Source organism: Choloepus didactylus, chromosome 2 (genome assembly GCF_015220235.1).
Source record: "Choloepus didactylus isolate mChoDid1 chromosome 2, mChoDid1.pri, whole genome shotgun sequence".
Lineage (NCBI taxonomy): Eukaryota > Metazoa > Chordata > Mammalia > Pilosa > Megalonychidae > Choloepus > Choloepus didactylus.
Genome location: NC_051308.1, coordinates 182,437,881 through 182,463,494, shown reverse-complemented (window position 1 = coordinate 182,463,494; position 25,614 = coordinate 182,437,881). Strand labels below are relative to the sequence as shown.

Here is a 25,614-nt window from a genome sequence, read left to right as displayed (position 1 = left end):
ATAGTCATTCCTGGGCATCCCCAGATCGTTAAGTAGCTTATCTGTTCTTCTTGGATTATTGTTCCCCCTTCCTTAATTGCTCTCTATTGCTAGTTCCCCTACATTCTACATTATAAACCATTTGTTTTACATTTTTCAAAGTTCACATTAGTGATAGTATATAATATTTCTCTTTTTGTGCCTGGCTTATTTCGCTCAGCATTATGTCTTCAAGGTTCATCCATGTTGTCATATGTTTCACGAGATCGTTCCTTCTTACTGCCGCGTAGTATTCCATCGTGTGTATATACCACATTTTATTTATCCACTCATCTGTTGAAGGACATTTGGGTTGTTTCCATCTCTTGGCAATTGTGAATAATGCTGCTATGAACATTGGCGTGCGGATATCTGTTCGTGTCACTGCTTTCCGATCTTCCGGGTATATACCGAGAAGTGCAATCGCTGGATCGAATGGTAACTCTATATCTAGTTTTCTAAGGAACTGCCAGACTGACTTCCAGAGTGGCTGAACCATTATACAGTCCCACCAACAATGAATAAGAGTTCCAATTTCTCCACATCCCCTCCAGCATTTGTAGTTTCCTGTTTGTTTAATGGCAGCCATTCTAACCGGTGTTAGATGGTATCTCATTGTGGTCTTAATTTGCATCTCTCTAATAGCTAGTGAAGCTGAACATTTTTTCATGTGTTTCTTGGCCATTTGTATTTCCTCTTCAGAGAACTGTCTTTTCATATCTTTTGCCCATTTTATAATTGGGCTGTCTGTACTATTGTCATTGAGTTGTAGGATTTCTTTATATATGCAAGATATCAGTCTTTTGTCAGATACATGGTTTCCAAAAATTTTTTCCCATTGAGTTGGCTGCCTCTTTACCTTTTTGAGAAATTCCTTTGAGGTGCAGAAACTTCTAAGCTTGAGGAGTTCCCATTTATCTATTTTCTCTTTTGTTGCTTGTGCTTTGGGTGTAAAGTCTAGGAAGTGGCCGCCTAATACAAGGCCTTGAAGATGTTTTCCTACATTATCTTCTAGGAGTTTTATGGTACTTTCTTTTATATTGAGATCTTTGGTCCATTTTGAGTTAATTTTTGTGTAGGGGGTGAGGTAGGGGTCCTCTTTCATTCTTTTGGATATGGATATCCAACTCTCCCAGCCCCATTTGTTGAAAAGACCATTATGACTCAGTTCAGTGACTTTGGGGGCCTTATCAAAGATCAGTCGGCCGTTGATCTGAGGGTCTATCTCTGAATTCTCAATTCGATTCCATTGATCTATATGTCTATCTTTGTGCCAGTACCATGCTGTTTTGGCAACTGTGGCTTTATAATAAGCTTCAAAGTCAGGGAGTGTAAGTCCTCCCACTTCGTTTTTCTTTTTTAGAGTGTCTTTAGCAATTCGAGGCATCTTCCCTTTCCAAATAAATTTGATAACTAGCTTTTCCAAGTCTGCAAAGTAGGTTGTTGGAATTTTGATTGGGATTGCATTGAATCTGTAGATGAGTTTGGGTAGAATTGACATCTTAATGACATTTAGCCTTCCTATCCATGAACATGGAATATTTTTCCATCTTTTAATGTCCCCTTCTATTTCTTTTAGTAGAGTTATGTAGTTTTCTTTGTATAGGTCTTTTACATCTTTGGTTAAGTTTATTCCTAGGTACTTGATTTTTTTAGTTGCTATTGAAAATGGTATCTTTTTCTTGATTGTCTCTTCAGTTTGTTCATTTCTAGCATATAGAAACATTACTGACTTATGTGCATTAATCTTGTATCCCGCTACTTTGCTAAATTTGTTTCTTAGCTCTAGTAGCTGTTTTGTCGATTTCTCAGGGTTTTGTAGATATAAGATCATATCATCTGCAAACAATGACAGTTTTACTTCTTCTTTTCCAATTTGGATGCCTTTTATTTCTTTGTCTTGCCGGATTGCCCTGGCTAGCACTTCCAGCACAATGTTGAATAAGAGTGGTGACAGCGGGCATCCTTGTCTTGTTCCTGATCTTAGAGGGAAGGCTTTCAGTCTCTCACCATTGAGTACTATGCTGGCTGTGGGTTTTTCATATATGCTCTTTATCATGTTGAGGAAGTTTCCTTCAATTCCTACCTTTTGAAGTGTTTTTATCAAAAAGGGATGTTGGATTTTGTCAAATGCTTTTTCAGCATCTATTGAGATGATCAATTGATTTTTCCCTTTTGACTTGTTAATGTGTTGTAATACATTGATTGATTTTCTTATGTTGAACCATCCTTGCATGCCTGGAATGAACCCCACTTGGTCATGGTGTATGATTTTTTTAATGTGTCTTTGGATTCGATTTGCAAGTATTTTGTTGAGGATTTTTGCATCTATATTCATTAGGGAGATTGGCCGGTAGTTTTCCTTTTTTGTAGCATCTTTGCCTGGTTTTGGTATTAGATTGATGTTAGCTTCATAAAATGAGTTAGGTAGTGTTCCATTTTCTTCAATGTTTTGAAAGAGTTTGAGTAAGATTGGTGTCAGTTCTTTCTGGGAAGTTTGGTAGAATTCCCCTGTGAAGCCATGTGGCCCTGGGCATTTATTTGTGGGAAGATTTTTGATGACTGATTGGATCTCTTTGCTTGTGATGGGTTGGTTGAGGTCTTCTTTTTCTTCTCTGGTCAGTCTAGGTTGTTCATATGTTTCCAGGAAATTGTCCATTTCCTCTACATTATCCAGTTTGTTGCCATACAGTTGTTCATAGTATCCTCTTATAATTTTTTTAATTTCTTCAGGATCTGCAGTTATGTCACCTTTTTCATTCATTATTTTGTTTATATGGGTCTTCTCTCTTTTTGATTTTGTCAGCCTAGCTAGGGGCTTGTCAGTCTTGTTGATCTTCTCAAAGAACCAACTTTTGGTGATATTTATCCTCTCTATTGTTTTTTTGTTCTCTATGTCATTTATTTCTGCTTTAATCCTTGTTATTTCTTTTCTTCTACTTGGTTTAGGATTGGTTTGCTGTTCATTTTCTAGCTTCTTCAGTTGATCCATTAGTTCTTTGATTTTGGCTGTTTCTTCCTTTTTAATATATGCGTTTAGTGCTATAAATTTCCCCCTCAGCACTGCTTTTGCTGCATCCCATAGGTTTTGTATGTTGTGTTCTCATTTTCATTCGTCTCCATATATTTAGCAATTTCTCTTGCTATTTCTTCTTTAACCCACTGATTGTTTAGGAGTGTGTTGTTTAACCTCCAGGTATTTGTGAGTTTTCTAAGTCTCTGATGGTTATTGACTTCTAATTGTATTCCATTGTGGTCAGAGAATGTGCTTTGAATAATTTCAATCTTTTTAAATTTATTGAGGCTTGTTTTATGTCCCAGCATATGATCTATTCTGGAGAAAGTTCCGTGAGCACTAGAAAAGTATGTGTATCCTGGTGATTTGGGATGTAATGTCCTGTATATGTCTGTTAAATCTAATTCATTTATCAGATTGTTTAGGTTTTCAATTTCCTTACTGGTCTTCTGTCTGCTTGATCTATCTATAGGAGAGAGTGATGTATTGAAGTCTCCCACAATTATTGTGGAAACATCAGTTGCTTCCTTTAGTTTTGCCAGTGTTTCTCTCATGTATTTTGTGGCACCTTGATTGGGTGCATAGACATTTATGATTGTTATTTCTTCTTGCTGAATTGCCCCTTTTATTAGTACGTAGTGGCCTTCTTTGTCTCTCAAAACATCCCTGCATTTGAAGTCTATTTTATCTGAGATTAATATTGCTACACCTGCTTTCTTTTGGCTGTAGCTTGCATGAAATATTTTTTTCCATCCTTTCACTTTCAGTTTCTTTGTGTCCCTGTGTGTAAGATGAGTCTCTTGTATGCAACATATTGATGGTTCATTTTTTTTGATCCATTCTGCGAATCTATATCTTTTAATTGAGGAGTTTAATCCATTTACATTCAACGTTATAACCGTGAAGGCATTTCTTGAATCAGCCATCTTATCCTTTGGTTTATGTTTGTCATATTTTTCCCCTCTGTCTATTAATATCCTTTATTGTACCCATACCGAATCTCTTTAGTACTGAACCTTTCTCCAAGTCTCTCTGTCCTTTCTTCGTTTCTCTGTCTGTAGGGCTCCCTTTAGTATCTCCAGTAGGGCAGGGCTCTTGTTAGCAAATTCTCTCAGCATTTGTTTGTCTGTGAAAAATTTAAGCTGTCCCTCAAATTTGAAGGAGAGCTTTGCTGGATAAAGTATTCTTGGCTGGAAATTTTTCTCTCTCAGAATTTTAAATATATTGTGCCACTGCCTTCTCGCCTCCATGGTGGCTGCTGAGTAGTCACTACTTAGTCTTATGATGTTTCCTTTGTATGTGGTGAATTGCTTTTCTCTTGCTGCTTCAGAACTTGCTCCTTCTCTTCTGTGTTTGACAGTGTGATCAGTATATGTCTCGGAGTGGGTTTATTTGGATTTATTCTATTTGGAGTTTGCTGAGCATTTATGATTTGTGTATTTATGTTGTTTAGAAGATTTGGGAAGTTTTCCCCAACAATTTCTTTGAATACTCTTCCTAGACCTTTTCCCTTTTCTTCCCCTTCTGGGACACCAATGAGTCTTATATTTGGACGTTTCATATTATCTATCATATCCCTGAGGTCCATTTCGATTTTTTCAATTTTTTTCCCCATTCTTTCTTTTATGCTTTCATTTTCCATTCTGTCATCTTCCAGGTCACTGATTCGTTGTTCCACTTCCTCTAGTCTTGTACTATGAGTGTCCAGAATCTTTTTAATTTGGTCAACAGTTTCTTTAATTTCCATAAGATATTTAGTCTTGTAATGTCTTGTTTATGCTCTTCTAGGGTCTTCTTGATATCCTTTGTATCCCGTACTATGGTCTCATTGTTCATCTTTAGTTATTTGAGTAGCTGCTCTAGGTGCTGTGTCTCTTCTGATCTTTTGATTTGGGTGCTTGGGCTTGGGTTATCCATATCGTCTGGTTTTTTCATATGCTTTATAATTTTCTGTTGTTTTTGGCCTCTTGGCATTTGCTGAACTTGATAGGGTTCTTTTAGGATTTGTAGACCAATTGAAGTCCTTATATCTAATTTATCAGATCTACAGGTTCGTGGAGTACAGTTTCTCTAACTAACCAGCAGGTGGCGTCCACGAGCCACCTGTTTTCCGCAAGCCAGTTCTCCCCTGCTTAGGCTTTTTGGTGAGTGGGGGAGTGAGTCTTGTGGGGTCCAGTTGGTGTACCAAGCTTGCGTGTGTAGTTGGTGTTGCCCGCCCTGTTTACGGGGCGTGTTTCTGGGCAGTCAGGGAGGGGGGGTGGCTCTAACAATCAAATATCCCTGGTGATCCTAGAGTTTTAAAGCTGCTGCAATAGTCTAATCCTTCAGTTCAGTCCTGCCACAGTTTGTCTCTCCCACTGACCCACATGTCCTTGGTATTGGCATATGGCTCCTGAGACTTGTAAGTGGGCCCCTCTTCCAGGCTGTGCACCCTGGGTCCTCTGTTGAGGGATGACTGTGCTATGTCACAGGTGAGTGCCGTCCCCCCAGGGCAGTTCTGGGCTGCTGGGCTGTGTAGGGAGGCTCCCAGTCTGCTCAAATGATGGCTGAATGGGGCTTTGTTAATTCACACTGCTCCACCTTCCCAACTCTGGGACAATCAGCTGAGGTTTCAGGGAAGGCTAATGTCCACGCCCAGTTTTGTGGTGTGTGCCTGTTATTCGAAGCACTTCCATCACACTGGGTTGTGTGGGGCAGCTCTGGGCTATGGGGCTGGCGATGGGCAGGAGTGTTTCCTGTCCACCAGGATGGTGGCTGTGAGCGGACACCCCCCTTTTCTTGGGTAGTTGTGGTGTTTAGTGAATTTTCTCAGCCACTGGATTATTGCCTTTTGTCTCAGAGCTCTCTTAGTTCTGCTCTCGTCTTGACCTGCCCAAATTGCAAGTCTTTGAAGCTTTCTGTATTGGGCTTCTTAGAGTAATTGTTTTAGAAAGAGAAAAAAGGATTAAAAAAAAAAAAAAAAAAGGGCCCTCCTCACAGATCTAATGGGTTATTGAAATGCTAAGAGACAAAGCAACCAGGGCCATTAAGGAAAGGTCCACAGGGCAGAGAGATCAGCTTTTCTTCGGGATTTGCATATGCGCCTCAGGGCCTGAGCTCTGCCCTTCCCCTTTCTGTGTTCACCAGAACTCCAAAAATCCTCTGCTTTTATTTTGGAGTTTTTCGTGTTGTTTTTTTTCTATGCCTGTCTCCTCTCTGCTGGGCTGGCTGCTCTCAGATTCTCTGGTGTCTGGTCTCAGTCTATCTATGGTTGGAGTTTGAATCAGTAGAATGAGTTTCTGGTAAGGGCTGCCACTGCAGTTCTCCCTTCTCCTTCCCGGAGCTGACAGCCCCTCCTCCCACAGGACTGAGCCTGGCAGGGAGGGGCGCGGGTCCCCTGGCTGCAAAAACTTACAGATTTCGCTGATCTCAGCAGTTCCACGTTTTCATGAGTGTTGTATGAAGTATGCCCAAAGTCAGATTGCTCTGTGATGTCCAGTCCACGCAGTTCCTGGCTTTCTACCTACTTTCCTGGAGGAGTAACTAAAACATACAGCTCACCAGTCCGCCATCTTGCCCCGCCTCTAGTATTTTTCACGGAGGTGTCTTTTTGCCCTGTCTCATCTAGCTGCCATCTTAGGTTCTCCTCTTTTGTCTTTTTAATTTGTTTGTTTGGCTTGTTCGTATCTTCTGAATTACTCAAGTACTTTGTGATTTTCTGTTGGCTTTGGGCATTTGCTTGTCTTGATAAAGTTATTTTGGAAAATGCAGGATTATTTGGACATTTATATATAATTTGGGAGAGCTGCAGCTTGCTGGAGTGCAGTTTCCCAATCCTAGCAGCAAGTGGCATTCTTGAGCTACAGTTGGCTGTGTTGCAGCTTCCCCAACCTACCAGCAGGTGGCGCTCTCAAGCTGGTCTTCCTCAAAATTCTCCTAGTCCCTCCAGTCGTCTCCACATACTGTGGGGAACCCTCTATGGCTGGTCACACCCCAAAACCACGGTCCTGGGCATTCTCTAGTCCCTCTGGTTTCTTTCACTAAGGAGAAGCCTGTTCCCATCATCTTTTTATGTTTGGTCTAGCCAATGAGATGTCTGTGGTCAGTTAGATTATTGTTCCATTGTGGGTGATTTGGTTTTTTCTCCCTCCCTCCCTTCCTCAGTCTCTCTCTCTTTCTCTCTCTCTCTCTTTTTTTTCCATGACTTTGTTTTTTTAGTTTCTTCTTCTTCATAGTGTTCTGGTGTTTCATTATATCTTGTTTGATGTATGTCTTTTTTCATTTATCCTACTTGGTATTTTGTAGACCTTTTTAATACAAGAAATCATATATCTTTCCAGTTCTGGGAAATAATTCTTTTTTCATTGCTTTGTGTATTTCCTCCCCTCTGTTCTCTCTGTTCTTCTGGAACTTTCATTAGGGGAATTTTATATATATTTTAAAGCCTAGGTATTGTAATTTGAATATCAAACTAAAAGTACTTTGTTTCTAATAGTTATTTAATAAATATTGATATTAATTCCTTTCCTATTCTTACTGTAAAAACACTGCCAGTAGTGAGATAGACACACATTGTATCCTTTCTCCCACCCTGGCTCCCATAGGTGCAATGAAAAGAACACAGCATCTGTGATACTCTCATGAAGAATACATAACATGAGTCTAATCAGAGTTAATGATGAACAAATGCAATTTGAGCCACCTTCCACAAAAAACTTCAAGGTCATGAAAGATAAGGAAAGATTGAGGAAGTCTTTGAGATTGAAAGAGACTTGAGTCATTACATCTGGATACAATAGGTGATCCTGGGTTGGATCCTTTGTTATAAAGGATGTTATTGAAATAATTGGTGAAACATAAGTGGGGTCTCTAGGCAAAGAGATTACAGAAGTTCTTTGAACTATTCTTCCAACTTTTCTATAAATTTGAAACAGTTTCTAATTAAAATATGTTTCTTAAAAGCGAAAGTCCTATAATAAATCTGGGTTGAAAAAATGACTACATGTTGAACTTAATAACTTCTTTGAAGGTAATTTTACCATTTGTGTGGCAGCCAATTTTTATCTGATGAAACATCCAGTGAGATTACGTGGGAATTCAGTTGGAAAATATATTTTTAGGTATATCTAACGTATATAAAGTAGAAGTATAAACTAGTTGCTTGATTTCTGCTGGTAGATTTGAAAGCTTTACCTGAAATACTTTAAAGCTCTCTTCTTCCATGCCTCCTCCTCCTTATTTATAAATTTCCATAAGAATGGGGAGCCCAGTTGTTAGCTCTATCATTCTTTCCTCCCAATCCAACCAGTAACTTTATTGGTTACTGTATCGCTTTATATGCTTGAGGCAGGATAGAATAGGGCATCAAGGCTGTGGTCCCTGGTCTTCTATTCAGCTTCAAAAGAGTTAACACAAACCTGAAAAGCTTCAACTGCTGACTTCATGAAGCCAAAATTTCCCATAAAGCTCTGAAGCCTCCCCAAACCATAAACATTTGTAAAATCATGGGCCCAAAGCAAATTGTCAGTTAATGACAAAAAGCATGGGGTAAGGTTGTTAAACATCTGCCCAAAGACAGAGTTTAGATATGCAGGGGAAGATCACAAGTTCTGATCACCTGTGATAACTGTTTTCTCCTAGAACAAAGAAAACACCAGGTATTCAAAGTTTGAGATAAGATCACAGTAAAACTTCTCTATATAACAAGGTAGCCCACTCCCACTCAGTGCATGCTTCTTCTTGAACATGCCTACACTATCTCTTTAGCATGTCTTCTTTCTCTTTTTCTTTAATAAACTTTACTACTTATTTCTGTTGGCCCCTCTTGTCTCTGAATTCTTTCCACGGCAAGTGTCCCAAAACTGAAACAGCATTCTGCCTGGCACTGCTGCCAGCAGAGCACCAGTTACATGCTTATAGTTCACTGTCATTACCTCCTTTACTTACCTCTAGTGGATATCAAGGATTAAGGTGAATGAAAAAATAGCTTTTGCCTTATTAAAAAACTGAACATCAGTTCAAGTTGTATTGGTCAAAATGTGATTTTTAAATTATTCTGTGATTTTTCATTGCTGAATTCACCTCAGTACTTTTGTGGCTAATAGCCAATTACAACTAAACTTTATCGAGTACTTACTTTGCATAAGTGACTTAAAAGCTGTACATGTTTAATTCAATACTTAACCCTTTGAGGCAGATACAGTAAAACTTTGTTAATGTACCCTGTAGTTACATGGATTTGGAAATAACATGTTGTTGTCTGTTCTTCAGATAGCGGTATCTAGGGAAGTGGGTCCTCTGGTCTCCTCTGTTTGATAGGCCCAGTCTACTGGAGTCAAACTCTCAAAAGGAGCTCTAGCTAAGTCAGAGGTTCTTGGACTCACTACTTTTTTTTTTTTTTTTCCCTTAATATAGAGTTTTATTGAATGCTAGATTTTATGTGGATCATGATAATGTCTCCAGACTTTTAATCTCACATATTCATATAAGTATCCAAAATATCAATTCTAATGTCTCTTCTTTACAATATATATTATCCAAAATGTATCCTAATCTCTCCCAAAACAACTTTAAACTACAATAATCTACGTTTAAATAATGATGATGATGGAAAAATATATTATCCATCACCAATATGACATTAACAAATCTTAGTGTTAAAGTGGCCTGTAATATCAATTAATTTGCCTCCAGATTCATTGCACGTTTTGCATTATTACCTTAAAACCTCGTATTTTGTGAAAGTTATTTATTTATATACTGTTCAATTTCTTTAAGAATTGACTATTACTTAGTATCATTTACCAGTAATATTAACCCTTCCTATTCAGAAACAGAGTCCAAAACACAGAAGTTTGTCTCTTATTTAGATGGGGGTGGGTGATTTAGATTTTGTTTTTATAATGAATATCAAATTTAATTACATGCTTTTTGAAAAACATGCTAACTTCCTAATATAAATCCTTTAAAGAACAAATACTAAAATAGAAAATTGATCTACCATGTGCATTTTTTCTGCCATGTAGCAAAATAAACTAAATAGACCTTAATATCATAGTTTAGCTCTCTGATTTTTTAATGACTATTCATTGAGGGGTATATTTAAAAATCAACTTCTTAAACTGCTATTTGCGCAAAACATGGAATCTTGGTATCTAATTAAAGTTGCACATTTAGGATAAGAAACAGTAATTTTTTCTACGTTTGTAAAAGTATAAAATTATAAAAGACTTGGACACAAACAAAACTATGTCGAACTTTAACGCCAGGAATTAACTAAAACATTCTAAACCTCTCGTCACCCATTTCCCACAAATAGGTGAATATTCTCATAGAAAAAGTTTTGCTGACATGTATTTTAATAAACCACCTTACTTTTAAAAAAAATGCAATAACTTATTTCTCCATATAAGAATATAAGGCATGAAGAACATATGATGGGCACAGATACTGCTTCTTTTTCCTTTTCCCTTTCTGTGAAGACTTCTCTTTAGAATAGGCTTCTTCAACCCACAAGGAAATTAAAATAAAAAAGGCAATGGCCAATAAGAACTTCATCTTGAATACTTAAATTTCAGGAGATCGATCTGCATCCAGACACCTTCGCACTTCGCAGCAGGTACATTTCTCACCTTCACATCCTTCCCCCAGGAAAACAAGGCTACGGTCCTGAAGGCGCCCCCGTGTGCAGTCGCTAGGCGAGGACGCGGAGGTTCCCCGCCACGGCAGCGGAGGCTGTGGGGGGTGCGGCGGGCGCAGAGTGGGAACAGCGGCGTCCCCGCCGCCTGCGCGACTGCCGGGACTGACGCGCCCTCACTGCCTTTTGAATTCAAGTCCTAGCCAGACATAGGACCTGGAATTATTTACAACTATGTTTATGGTGGAATAGACAAGTGCTGCCAGCTGGTACCATACTATGCCCAGATTTTTAGTCTTGATCATTTTATTAATGTCCACCCCATACGAATTTACATTTCATTTGGCAGAAACTAAGAAAAACAGATCTTTTGAAGATGAATAGTAGGTTATTTAATGAGATCATATTGAATGTTAATTAAAAAAAAATTTTTTTAATACCAAAGTAAGAGATACTGAGGAATTGTGACGCATTTGACACAGGCTTATGAACAGTGATTTGTGGGTTATAACGTTTGTTCTCTATTATTGTAAATTATTCTTGTGATTGAGAAAACAAATTGGATAGAAAAGCTGACTAATTGTAAATTAAGAAATCTGTTTACATAAACTTAATTTTCATTTCTTGAGTCATAGTAGTTGGATGTAGTTCCTTTCCATTCTGGCAATCTGGAGGAGCCTAACAATTTATGAACACCCAATTTTCTTCCTTAATTCACAGAATCTTGCATAGTAGTAAGTTTCTTAGTTTTCCAGGGCTACTATGACAAATACCACACAGTGGGTTGACTTAGACAACAGGAATTTATTGTCTTAGAGTTTTGGAGACTAGAAGTCCAAAACCAATGTGTCAGCAAAGCCATGGTTTTTCCAAAGACTATAGTGTTCTAGTGATGGCTTTCTCTCAGTCAGCTGTCAGATGGAAATCTGTCTCCTTGTGTTCTTCCTCTGGTCTCTCCTAACTGCCTGAATTCCAATTTCCTCTGCATATAAGGACTCTAGTCATGTGGATTAAAGCCCACTCTGATTCAGTTTGGTCTCATGTAAGTATAATCTTCTAAGATCCTATTCATAAACGAGTCTGCAACTACAGGGCTGGGGGTTTGGAATTGAATACGTCTTTTGTGGGGGACATGATTCAGTCCCGAACAGTAGATTCTCATTACATTTTTGTTTGTTTCTTTTTTTTTTTTCTTTTTTAAAATTAGAGCAGTTGTAGGTTTACAGAAAAATTATGCAGAAAGTACAGAGTTCCCATATACACCCCTCCCCACACAGTTTTCCCTACTATTAACATTTTGCATAAGTGTAGTACGTTTGTTACAATTGGTGAAATAATATTACCATAATTATATTTTTAACTATAGTCCATGGTTTACTTTAGGGTTCACTTTGTGTTGTATTCATGACATTTTTCAATTGTTTTCAGATAAGGTCTTAGGAAAAGCCTGCCTAGACTAGGAAGCATTTCTCTTTCTGTAAACCAAATTTTATGTGTTCTTTGATAATGATTTTTTACTTTCTACTGTGATTTTATATTGTTGCTCTCTTTTGTTAAACTACCAGAAACAAATTGCCTTTTTGTTACATATTTTTCATTGTATTCATGTTATTTGTTGATTAAATCTACTAATAATAGGGTGAAAATATGGCCTGGTTTCTCTGGGCCCGTTTTCTTTTGTGCCCATTGTCTTGGCTTAATTTTTTTTTCATTACAGAAGTTATAGTTTTACAGAAAAAGCAGAGTTCTCATATTATTAACATCTTGCACTACGGTGGTACATTTGTTACAATTGAAAGAATATTATTATAATTGTACTATTAACTACAGTTTGTAGTTTACTTTAGGGTTCACTGTTTATTTGTACAGTCCTATGGTTTTTAAAAAAATTTTATTCTAGTAACATCTATGCAACCTAAAATTTCCCTTCCCTCCTTTCATGCATAAAATACAGGTTTAAAATTTCCCTTTTAATGCCATTCAAAAATATAATTCACTGCTGTTAATTATGTTTGCAGTTTTGTGCTACTATTACCACCATCTATTAGAAAAACTTTTCTAACACCCCAAACAGAAATTCTGTACAGTTGAAGCATTAACTCCCCATCCCCTACCTCCACCCTGGCTACTGGTAACCTATACTCTAGTTTCTGACTGTGAATTTGTATATTCTAATTTTTTCGTATCAGTGAGCTCATACAATATTTATCCTTTTGTGTCTGACTTACTTCATTCAATGTGATATCTTCATGTTTTAGCATGAAACAGAACTTTCCTTTTTATGGATGAATAATATTCAATTGTTTGTATTTACCACATTTTGTTCATCCAGCAGTTGATGGACACTTGGGTTGCTCCCATCTTTTAGCAATTGTGAATAATGCTGCTATGAACCTCATGTGCAAATATCTGTTCAAGTCCCAGTTTTCAATTCTTCTGGGTATATCCCTAGAAGTGAGATTGCTGGGTTGTATAGTAATTCGATACTTAATTTTCTGAGGAACTGCCAAACTGTTTTCTTCAATGTCTGTACCACTTTACATTTCCACCGAACAATGAATGTGTTCCTGTTTCTCAACATCCTTTCCAGTGCTTGCAATTTTCTCCTTTTTTCAATCACAGCCATTTTAGTAGGTGTGGAATGGTATCTCACTGTGGTTTTTATTTGCATTTCCCTAATGGCTAATGATATTGAGTATCTTTTCATGTGCCACATCATATTGTTTTTGGAGAAATGTCTATTCAAGTCTTTTGGCCCATTTTTAAATTGGTTGTTTGTCTTTTTGTTCTCGAGTTGTAAGCTTTCTTTATATATTCTGGGTATTAAACCCTTATCAGATATTACTTTCCAACTATGTCTTCCCATTCTGTAGGTTGTCTTTTTACTTTCATTATGAAGTCCTTTGATGCACAGAGGTTTTTAAATTTGAAGTCCCATTTATCTACTTTTTCTTTTGTTGCTCATGCTTTTAGTGTCAAGTTGAAGAAACCATTGTCTAATGCAACATCCTGAAGATGCCTCCCTATATTTTCTTCTAGGAGTTTTATCTTAGTTTTGGGTCTTTCATTTAGGTCTTTGATCCAGTTGGAGTTGATTTTTGTATGTAGTATGTTGTAGGGGTCCACCTTCATTCTTTTGTATATGAATATTGTGTTTTCCCAGCACCATTTATTGAGGAGACTCTTCTTTCCTAATTGAATGGACTTAGTCAAAATCAATTGGCCATAGATGTAAGGGTTTATTTCTGAATTCTCAATTCTATTCCATTGATCAATTCATCTGTCCTTGTGCCAGTACCATGAGATTTTATTACAAAGTCTTTGTAATAAGGTTTTTTTTTTTTTAATTTTTGTTTTTGTAATAAGTTTTAAAATTAGCAAGGCACCACAGTATGCTCAAAGCTGTTATTCTCCTTCCTCAGGAAAAGGGTCAGGGACCCAAAATGGGAAGCAGGCTGGCTACGCACTGCACAGGCGAGAGGGTGGGGGAGGGATCAACAAGCTCACTACAAGCTTCCCCTACTGCTTTTAAAGCTGCATTTTCTTGATTCGGCACTTGCCCAGTTAATGAACCCCTTTTATTGTTTTCCAGAGTTGCAAAGAAGATGGCTCTGACAATTTTTACTAAGTTGTTCATGGATTCTATACAGGAACAGCACCCTGGAGCTTCTTATGCCACCATTTTGGTTGCCTGAAGTCTCCCTGGTTTAATTATTAATAGCTTTCTCTTTTATTCTCAAGAATGCCCTGGTTTGGACAATAAATTATGTAGCCACTCAAATTGATAACAACTTTTAGTTGTAAGTTCACAAAATATTTTTAAGGAGAAAAGGGAGAAAAGGTAAATTGTAAATCTGTTTTTTGAATACTGTTCAATGCAATGGTACGTTCTTTTTTTCTTTTTTTGCAGGTATTTTAACACCAGTGATAACAATTTACAGTATTGGGGATTGGATTACCCACCGCTTACAGCTTATCATAGTCTTTTATGTGCATATGTGTAAGTTTTTCTTCCTTAATATAACTCTTAAGTATTCATGGCTTTAGCAGATATAGTAAGAAACTGTGCTCTGTCTTTACTGAATAGATGAGAGATCAGTTGTATCTACTATTGTGTTAGGGATTGTAATGCACTGTGCCCTTTCAATCAGGTTCTGAGAATGGGTAACTATCAGAGTTTGAATATTTCCATAGTGTCTTTGGTGAACAGGCTAAAAATCAGATTGTTTTTACACTAGAAGAACTGTGAAGGTAGGGCTTCAACTTCCACATTGTGTGGCTTTGTAGGAAGATGAGCAAGGCAGACCCTGTTAATAGCTTAAGTCAGTTTCACATGATTAAATAAAAAGATCAAAGCTTAAGCATTGACTTTATTGCTTTTAAGAGCAATGGCTAATTCTCAAAATAAATTTATATGTCTTTAGTTGTCCTTATTGCTGAAAGTGATAGAGGAATAAATTGCATGTATATATTGTTTGGTTTGCAGGGCAAAGTTTCTAAATTCAGACTGGATTGCTCTCCATACATCACATGGATATGAGAGTCAGGCACATAAGCTTTTCATGCGTGCAACAGGTAAAAGAGCAATAGGTTTTGAGTGTAAAGTTGGTTTTTGAAAAACTTTGAACAAACTGATAAAAGGTATTGTACTTACTGACTTTTAAAATCATTTAACTATATATATGCATAAATAGAATATATGACCAGATGTGTATGTAAACTAAAAAAACAAATGAGTAGAGAGGAATAATTCTGGGTACTTTACATTTATTATCTCATTTAATCCCTTGAGCACCCTTATGAGGTAAATATTATTGTTATCACTATTTTATTTAAGCTGAGCAGCCCAGGTAAAGGGAAATGAGGCAAATATGTTACCTGAGGTCAGATAGCTATAAATTGAGGCTTTAGTTGTTTAGGCTGTTACTTTAATACCCTAATTACAAATCCTTTTCATCTTTTTTCTTAAAGTAAACCTTACAGCTGTATATTGTACATTGTTTCTAAATTGAGTAATACAGTCAACAAATATTTATTGAGCATTTGCTGTGTGCTGTTCAGAGGCTGAAAAGTAATAACCTTAGATTTCTTTAAAAACTTTACATGACTTAATACTAGTACAGGTCTTTACCTTAATTAGTCTAAATTTAGTCAGAATATGTTCTCTTCACTGTTCATCCAGTTATGGTATCTCAGGCCCAAAAGATAATCTATCCTGTCTTTCCCTCTCCCATACTGCTTCCTCCCGTCAGTGCTTAAATCCTCTGAACTGTGTCTGTGTTTGAGGATTTCAGGGCTGATCCAGGAAAAGATTTGACCAGGAAGTGGCAGTAACACCCAAGCTTTATTCAGGTGGCTGTAGGACAGATTTGCATGGGAGGGGCAGCCCCTTTCAATGGGAGATCTTCCAGAAGCTTCAGGGTGAGGGACCACCCACAAGGGATGCAGGCAAGGGAACTCCCTGAAAGGGGCTTCTGTGTCTAGGTGCTTAGCAGCACAACAGGGACTCTCTGGGTCAGAGAGCTATTGGAGAGGCAGAAGTAGCTTGGGGTCTTTATAGCCCAAGGGTTTGTTTTATCTATGGCTAACAGATGTTGGGTGTTTTGCAGGATAATGTAAAATAGGTAGCTCTAAATAACTAAAAACTTGCTTATTTGGGCTATATTTAAAACAATTGGATGCGTGAGAATTTGAGTTTTGTGCTGGAAGGCTTTTGGCCTTATAGTCCTAGCCTGCTATAAAGAAGTAAACAACACACAGGGCCAATATGAAGGGGCCATCTTTGGCTCATTTATGCAACAAACTGCATACTCATCACATGATGATTTAGCTTCTGAGCCAATACCTATGTTTTCAGGAAAGTCACAACCTTTAGAGATAGACTATTCTATTTTCAAAGAGCACTAAACATTAAGTTTCCTTCTTATATTGAATTTCCACTGGTCATTATAGTTCTATATTCTTGGGCCACATAGAGCAAGTCTCATCCCTTATATATATACCTAACACCCTACAGATATTTGAAATCAGCTTTCCTCTAGGTTAAACATTCCTGATACTTTTGATACTTTTTAGATGACCTCTTTGTCAAATATGATTAAGGTTTTGAGGCCTCTGGTTGTGCTCCTTTGGATGTGTTCCAGTTTGTAAGTGTCATCTTAAATGTGGCATCTGGAAATGAGCATGCTATTTTAGCACCTATCACTGAAAGTTTACTATCGCTTTCCTTACTCTAGACACTATATTAATGTGGTACATTATGAAAAAATAGGCTCTTTGGATAGCTAGATTGGACTGTGGAAGAACTTAGTGTATTTGTTTTTCTTTGTTCTGAAAGGACTGAACATTCAGAATTATGAATTGTGTTTTTGTTTTTTTGGTAACATTTTACAATTTCCTCCACACCTGGGTTGCTCAAGTTCTATGTATTAATTAGCAAAGTTTGTATATATTTTGTAAACATTAACATTTAAAAAAGGTTTTTGTATGCATTGCCACATTTGAATTATTTTTCACATCTGAAAATTTGGAGAAGAATTTTTTGAGAAAAAATGCTTGTCTTACCTTGCTTTAATTATTCTTTTTTTATCATATATTTTTTTATTGTAGAATGTAACATATTTACATAGAAGTGATAACTTTACAAGTGAAATTTAACAAGTAGTTAGAGAACAAATTTCAAAGAATATTATAGGTTACAGTTCTACAGTTTCAGTTAGTTTCTTATTGTGAAATATAACATATATACAGAAAAGGTAATATCTTTCAAAGTATGCTTTAACAAGTAGTTTATAGGAAATTTCCAAAGTTGTTATGAGTTATAGTACCATAGTTTACATTATTTCCTTATTGTGACGCATTAGCATCTTGAAATTTGTACTATAGCTACTTGTTAAATTGTAATTTGAAAGCTTTGAGTATTCTTAATATTAAGCTCATATCAGAGCAAGGAGAGAATTAACTTTGGATATATTACTTAATTTAGTGTTTGACTTTATTAGAGAAAATTAAGATAAGAGTTCCGTATTAACTGAATTTAAGCAAACGTAAAAGGAATGAAAGGGTTAGCTATGTAAAGACTTGTCCAGAATGGGTAGGAATCTTGTGTTAACAGAATTCTCCACCAAGGCAAGAGGGTGTCAGGCAATTAATGAGTTATTGTACATCCTGATGGATTCATACCTAAAATTATTTGCTTGTTTTTTTCAGTTTTTGTTGCTGATTTGCTGATTTATATACCTGCAGTGGTTTTGTACTGCTATTGTTTAAAAGAAACCTCAACTAAGAAAAAGGTAAGTTTTCAGGCAACTTGATGTTACATGTCTGAAATTTTTTTTTTTTTTTTTTTTTTAGCTTGACTATTAACTATATTAGAGCTTAAGGAAGCCATCCTTTTGGAAACAGAAAAAAATGCATCAATAGTGTACCGCTAATAATTAACTTTCATTTGGAAAACAACTTATCTTACAGTAATTATCTTAATGCTCTAAGATGCATCGAATTTTAAAAATTATGTACTGCTGAATTACATGGCATGCTGAATTTATTGCTTAGCTGGTAAATCTGAATTTTTGAGCTGGCTTGTGAAAATCACTAAAATAAAGGCATTTTGAAAAGTCGTTATGTATTCTCATTCATCAAATATTCTTTTTGGTCATTTTAGATAGTTTAATCATTAGATTAACTTCTCTGATTTCTTTTACTTTTAAGTGATTTTTTCCTTTTTACTGAAGTGTCCTAAGTTACTTCTATGAAGTTGTCAGTGCCTAAAAGAGTTGTTTTATAAAAGATGGAAAATTTTGATAAGCGGAAGCTGTAACACCCCAGTAAAAAAGAAACATTTGCTAGTGTGTTAAGTGAAACCATACTTTTAACCAACTTGATTCAAGTAACAGATTACTTTCTTATTTCACAATATTTTTCTTTACAGATTGCTAATATATTATGCATTTTGCTGTATCCAGGCCTTATTCTTATTGACTATGGACATTTTCAGTATCCTTTACTAATTTAGAAATGAAGTCATTAGTTGCATGTTAGGAAATCTAGGCTCAAATGTATGTGATTTTGTCATCCAGTAATGTCTTATTTTCTAGGGTGCTTGCTTATGTAAAGTATTTTCACAATTTTAAAAAAGAATCTTTTCACCAAGATTTTACATGGTGAATGAAGGACAGATTTATTAAAACTAGAACTGCTTTTCACACCTGTTTGGCTTGAGAACACAATGTTGGTAACTGATTAGCTCTTTCTGGGAAATTGTAAAGAGAGCCAAGTATGCTTTGTCCTGCTAATTCTAAAAATGTGTAGCATATGTCCAATCTTTTAAAAATGTTATCTGATTCCAAAAAAAAAGGAAAGCAATTATATAGTTTGTTGAGTTCTAAAACATGTTTCTCTAACAGGTAGTGATAGGCAAGAAGCTTTTGGAAACTAAGACTGAATGAATAATTAAAGTCTACTGTGCAAATTTTATGTTTTTTTTTTAAACTTTTAGTTCTTTTAGCATATATACAATCTAACATTTCCCCTTTTAATCATATTCATATATATATATTTCAGTGTTGTTAATTGTGTTAACATTGTTGTGCTCCCATCACCACCATCCATTACCAAAACAATTCCAAATAGGAACCCAGTACATTTTAAAACTTAACTTCCCATTCCCTATCCCCACCCTGTCTCCTGGTAACCTTTATTCTAGATTCTGACTATGAGTTTGCTATTTTAATTGTTTTAAATCAGTGAGAGCAAACAGTATTTGTCCTTTTGTGTCTGGCTTATTTCACTCAGCATGATGCCTTTAAGGTTCATCGATGTTGCATGTATCAGGACTTCATTCCTTTTTATGGCTGAATAATATTCCATTGTATATGCTTCATTTTGTTTATCCATCCATCAGTTTATGGGCATGTGGGTTGCTTATATCTTTTGGCAATTGTGAATAATGCTACTATGAACATTGGTGTGCAAATACTTGAATAGCTGCTTTCAATTCTTTTGGGTATATTCCTAGTGGTGGGATTGCTGGGTCATGTGGTAGTTTTATACTAGCTTTCTGAGGAACCACCAAACTGTCTTCAACAGCGGTTGCACCATTTACATTGCTATCAGTAATGAATGAGTGTTGCTATTTCTCTGCATCCTCTCCATCACTTGTATTTTCCATTTTTAAAATAGTAGCCATTCTGATGGGTGTGAAATGGTGTCTCGTGATTTTGATTTGCATCTCCCTGATGGCTAATGATGCTGAGCATGTTTTCATGTGCTTTCTGGCTTTTGTATATCTTCTTTGAAAAGATGTCTGTTCAAGCTTGTATCCACTTTTTGATTGGGTTGTTGTCATTTTGTTAAGTTGAAGGATTTCTTTATGTATTCTAGATATTAAGCCTTTTTTGGATATGTAGTTTCGAATATTTTCTATTGTGTAGATTTTCATTTTATTTTCATGATAAAGTCCTTTGAGGAACAAAAGTTTTTAATTTTGATGACGTCCCTTTTATCTATTTATTCTTTGTTGCTTGTGCTTTGGGTGTAAAGTCTAATAAACCATTGCTTAACACAAGGCCCTGAAAATGCTTCCCTACATTTTCTTCTAGGAGTTTGATAGCTCTAGCTCTTATGTTAAGGTGTTTGATCCATTTTGAGTTGATTTTTGTATATGGTGGGGGTTCTCCTTCTTTGTTTTGCAAATGGAGATCCAATTTTCCCAGCACCATTTGTTGAAGAGACTATTTTCTTCCCAATTGGAGTGGCCTTTGCCCCCTTGTCAAAAATCAATTGGCCCTAAATGTTAGGGTTGATTTCTGAGTTCTCAGTTCAATTCCATTCATCTGTGTATTTGTCCTTGTGCTAGTACCATGCTGTTATGATTACCGTGGCTTTGTGGTAAGTTTTAAGATCGGGGAGTGTGAGTCTTCCAACTTCATTCTTCTTTTTCAAGATGGCTTTAGCTATTGGGGTCCCTCACCCTTCCATATAAATTTGATGATTGGTTTTCCCATTTCTGCAAAGAAGGTTGTTGGAATTTTGATTGGGATTACAGATTGCATTGAATCTATAAATTGCTTTGGTAGGATTGACAACTTAATGATACTTAGTCTTCCAATCATGAACATGGAAAATCCTTCCATTTATTTAGGTCTTCTTTGATTTGTTTAAGCAGTATTTTGTAGTTTTTGAGTCTAGGTCCTTTACATCCTTGGTTAAGTTTATTCCTAGGTACTTGATTCTTTTGGTTGCTATTGTGAATGGAATTTTTTTTTTCTTAATTGTCTCCTTGGTTAGGTCATTCCTAGTGTATAGAAACACTACTGATTTTTGCACATTAGTCTTTTATCCTGCCACTTAGCTGAATTTTTTAGCTCAACTAGCTTTTGTTGTGGATTTCTTGGATTTTCCAAATGTGAGAGTTTTACTTCTTCCTTTCCAGTCTGGATGCTTTTTATTTCTTTTTCTTGCCTAATTGCTCTCACCAGAACCTCAAGCACGATGTTGAATAAAAGTGGTGATAATGGGCATTTTTGTCTCGTCTCATTCTCGATCTCAGATGGAAGGCTTTCAGTCTCTTGCTATTGAGTAAGATGCTGGCTATGGGTTTCATGTATGCCCTTTATCATATTGAGTTTCCTTTGATTACTACATTTGAAGTATTTTTATCAAGAAAAGATGTTGAATTTTGTCAAATGCCTTTTCAACATCAGTCAGGATGATCATGTGAATTTTCCCTTTTGATTTGTTAATGTATTTTATTACATTAATTGATTCTCTTCTGTTGAAAGACCCTTGCATGCCTGGAATAAACTCAACTTGGATGTGGTGTGTAATTCTTTGATGTGCTGTTGAAGTTGATTTGCAAGTACTTTGTTGAGAATTTTTGTGGATATATTCATTAGGGAGATTGGCCTGTAGGTTTCTTTTCTTGTAGTATCTTTGTCTGGCTTTGGAATTAGGGTAATGTTGGCTTAATAGAATGAGTTAAGTAACTTTTCTTCCTCTTCAGTATTTTAGAAGAGTTTGAGCTGAAATGGTGTTAATTCTTCTTGGAATGTTTGATAAAATTCCCCTTTGAAGCCATCTGACCCTGAGCTTTTCTTTGTAGGAAGTTTTTGATGACTGATTGAATCTCTTAACTTGTGATTGGTTTCATGAGGTCTTCTAATTCTTCTCAAGTCAGCATAGGTTGCTTGAGTGTTTCTAAGTAATTAGCCATTTCATCTAAGTTGGCTAGTTTGTTGGCACACAGTTGTATTTAGTATCCTCTTATGATCTTGTTTTATTTCTTTGGGATCTGTGGTAATGATCCCCCTCTCATTTCTGATTTTATTTATTTGCATCTTCTTTCTTTTTGACTTTGTCAGTCTAGCCTAAGGGTTTGTCAATCTTGTTGATCTTTCCAAAGAACTACCTTTTGGTTTTATTGATTAGCTCTATTGTTTTTTTGTTCTTTAATTCATTTATTTCAGCTTTAATCTTTGCTATTTATTTTCTTCTACTTGCTTTAGGGTTACTTTGCTGCCCTTTCTCTACTTTCTTCATTTGGTCAGTTAGGCTTTTGGTTTTAGCTTTTTCTTTCTTTTTAAGCATTTAGAACTCTAAATTTACCTCTTAGCACCACCATTACTGCATCCCATTTTCATTCATGTTTAGATACTTACTACTTCCTGTTGCAATTTCTTCTTTGAACCACTGATTGTTTAAGAGTATGTTGTTTAACCTCCATATGTTTGTGAAAGTTCTAGTTCTTTGGTGGTCATTGATTTCCAATTTCATTCCAAAAGATCTGCTGTTTTTCTGTTTATTCTTTCAAATTCTTCTTTGTGCTCTTCTAGTGTCTTCTTGATATCCTTTATCTCTTTAAACAACTCATTGAAATTATTTAGGGAATTTGTATGAACATCTTGGATTAGTTATTCTAAATTCTGTGTATCCTCTAGCTTTTTATTTTGATCATTTGGCTTGGCCATATCTTCTTTATATGTTTGTGATTTTTTGTTGGTTTCTAGGCATTTGATTGTCTTGATAAGGTTAGTTTGAAAGTTGGTTTCCCCCTCGCTTGTCTAATATTTTGTTTTTGCTTAGGTTTGCTTTGAAGATCTTCTTTGGCACTTTGTCATTAATTCCCTTCCAAACCAAGGTCAGGGTTTATCTCAGGGGGAGTAGCCCTTTTCAAGTCTGTTGAAGGCTATGTAGAAGAGCAGCTTGCCAGTCTGCACTTTCCATGTCTTCCCATCAGATGCTGCTGTTGGGCCACCTCTTACCCACAATCCCGTCTCTCCCTGACTGCGGTAGCAGGCCGGGCAGGTTCTAGACCAGGTGAAAATCCATTCAATGCTGTGCTAGAAGCCACTGGCTCCGGGGGTGGGAGATGGGCACTGAGCACCATGGCAAAGACTCCAGCTTGTAGGTGTGATCGGTCTGGTGAATCCCAGGTTCCTGTGTGGAAGCATTCCAGGCTGTGGGACTGGGAGGTTCAACTTTACCAGCCAACAGCTGTCCTAGGAGTGCACTGCTTTTCACCAGCCAGCACGACCACCTCAGGGATGGAGGAAGGGGCACCTGGTGTTGCAATGGCAGCATCCTTGCCCCTACCTCTGCTCATGAATGCAGTGAGCATCCTGAGCCCCTGTGAAGATAGGATCGAGGCAGCAGGACCCAGAGTGTCTCTCTTGCCAGCCAATTGTCAGGTCGTTTCTGCTTTGTGTCCGCCTCTCCTTCCTAGGAGACACCTTCCCAGAGTCCCTCAAGTCCAGGTGCCCACAGGAATCGGGATTAGGTACTGGGTAGTGCAGCAGGGTCTCTTTACGTGGCTAAGATGAATCTGCTGGCTCCAAGGTTTCCGCACCGTTAGGCTGAGACAATTGCATCCCTCGTGTCTGAAGCAGGGGTTTGCCACTTTTCAGCTGCCTGTTCTGGCTGTTGCGTGGTGGCAGACCTTAGGGATGATCGCGATTGAATACCCTCACCCCAGTTTCTCAGTCCTAGTTTCTCCGCTTTTCTATCCACGTCTTCTTTATATAATGCAGAGGTTCTTCTGATTACTGGACTCCAGAACTGCTACTTTGATCATTTTCTGACTGTTCTCTGTTTGTTTATGGTGGAGGAGTGAGTTCTGCCTATCCTATTCCACCATCTTCCCCAAACCTTTTCCTTATTTTTTAAAACATTTTTTTTATTGTGTAATATAACATATATACAGACGTGATAACTTTCAAAGTACAATTTAACAGGTAGTTATAGAACAAATTTCAAAGATTGTTATGGGTTACAGTTTCACCACTTCCGTTATTTCCAACGCCAAGAATCCCATACCCTTTCCTTATATCCCCCTCTTATAGACATTTAGCTTTGGTATATTGCCTTTGTTAGAATTAATGGAAGCATATTACAATGTTACTGTTAACTATAGACTCTAGTTGGCATTAATTGTATTTTTCCCAATACCATCCCATTTTTAACACTTTGCAAAGTTGACATTCATTTGTTCTCTCTCATGTAAAAACATTCTTATATTTGTACATTTAGTCACAATCATTGACCACTCTAGGTTTCACTAAATTATACAGTCTGAGTCTTTTTTATCTTTTATCTTTTCTTCTGGTGTCCTACATGTTCCTAACCTTCCTCTTTCAACCATACTCACAGTCATCTTTGTTCAGTGTACTTAAAATATTGTGCTACCATCACTCAGTATTGTGCTATCCATTTCTGGATATATACAATCAATCCTGTTGAACATTATATATTCCTTCAGCGTCAAATGCCTGATCTTTACCCTCTTTCTATCTTCGTTTCTATACTTTTCTCCATACTCCTCTCTTTTGTCTTTTCCTGTCTTGTCTGTAGCACTCCCTTTAGTATTTCTTGTAGAGGGGGTCTCCTGTTCATGATTTCTCTGTGTCTGTTTATCTGTAAATATTTTAAACTCTCCCTTATTTTTGAGGGACAGTTTTGTCAGATAAGATTCTTTGTTGGCAGTTTTTCTCTTTCAATGTCTTTAATATGTCGTATCACTGCCTTCTTGCCTCTATGGTTTCTACTGAGACATTCACACGTAGTCTTATTGAGCTTTCCCTTGTATATGATAGATTGCTTTTCTTTTGCTGCTTTCAGAATTCTCTCTTTGTCTCTGATATTTGACAATCTGATTACTAAATGTCTTGGAGTAGGTCTATTTGGATCAGTTCTGTTTGGGGTATACTGTACTTCTTGGACCTGTAATTTTATGTCTTTCATAAGAGTTGGGAAATTTTCATTGATTATTTCCTCTGTTATTCTTTCTGCCCCTTTTCGCTTCTCTTCTCCTTCTGGGACATCTGTAACACATATATTCATGCACTTCATGTTATCATTCAGTTCCCTGAGCCCCTGCTCATATTTTCCCATTCTTTTCCCTATCTGTTCTTTTGTGTGTAGGATTTCAGATGATCTGTCCTCTAGTTTGGTAATTCTTTCTTCTACCTCACCAAGTCTGTTGTTGTATGTCTCTAGTGTGCTTTTCATCTCTTCTATTGTGCCTTTCATTCCCATAAGTTTTGCCATTTGTTTTTTCAAGCTTACAAATTCTTCCTTATGGTCACCCAGTATCTTCTTTATATCCTTCATCTCTTTTGTCACATTTTCTTTCAACTTGTTGATTTGATTTAGATTTGTTTGAACATCTTTAATTAGTTGTTTTAACTCTTTAATCTCAGTTGAGGTATTAGTTTGTTCCTTTGACTAGGCCATATCTTCATGTTTCCTGGTATGGCTTGTGATTTTTTGCTGTTTAGGCATCTGCTTGTCCTGATTAGTTTATTCTAGAAGTTGTTTTCTCTCTTTTGCCTTGAGTTTTCTTTGCTCTCCACATTTCTTTGTTTATCTCACTGGCCAAGTGATGGATTGTGCCCCCTCCCCGTCTACCCCCCTAATCAGGCACCTACTGTGGCCTGCCACAGGGATGGGGAGGTAGGCACTGGGCATCACA

At 36.8% G+C, this 25,614-nt stretch overlaps 1 protein-coding gene across 8 annotated transcripts in view; it reads left to right on the top strand.

Moving 5' to 3' along the window:
- ALG6 (ALG6 alpha-1,3-glucosyltransferase) overlaps window positions 1-25,614 on the top strand; it is a 124,173-nt gene that overhangs the window by 29,867 nt on the left and 68,692 nt on the right. For all 8 annotated transcript variants that reach the window (XR_005215338.1, XM_037827030.1, XM_037827026.1 and 5 more), the window contains exons 4-7: window positions 14,560-14,649; window positions 15,136-15,224; window positions 17,859-17,941; window positions 18,580-18,644. Coding sequence is in view for 7 of the 8 variants with exons in the window: in XM_037827030.1 (XP_037682958.1) it covers window positions 14,560-14,649; window positions 15,136-15,224; window positions 17,859-17,941; window positions 18,580-18,644 (327 nt within the window). In the remaining variant the exon portion in view is untranslated. The remainder of the gene's footprint in view (window positions 1-14,559; window positions 14,650-15,135; window positions 15,225-17,858; window positions 17,942-18,579; window positions 18,645-25,614) is intronic.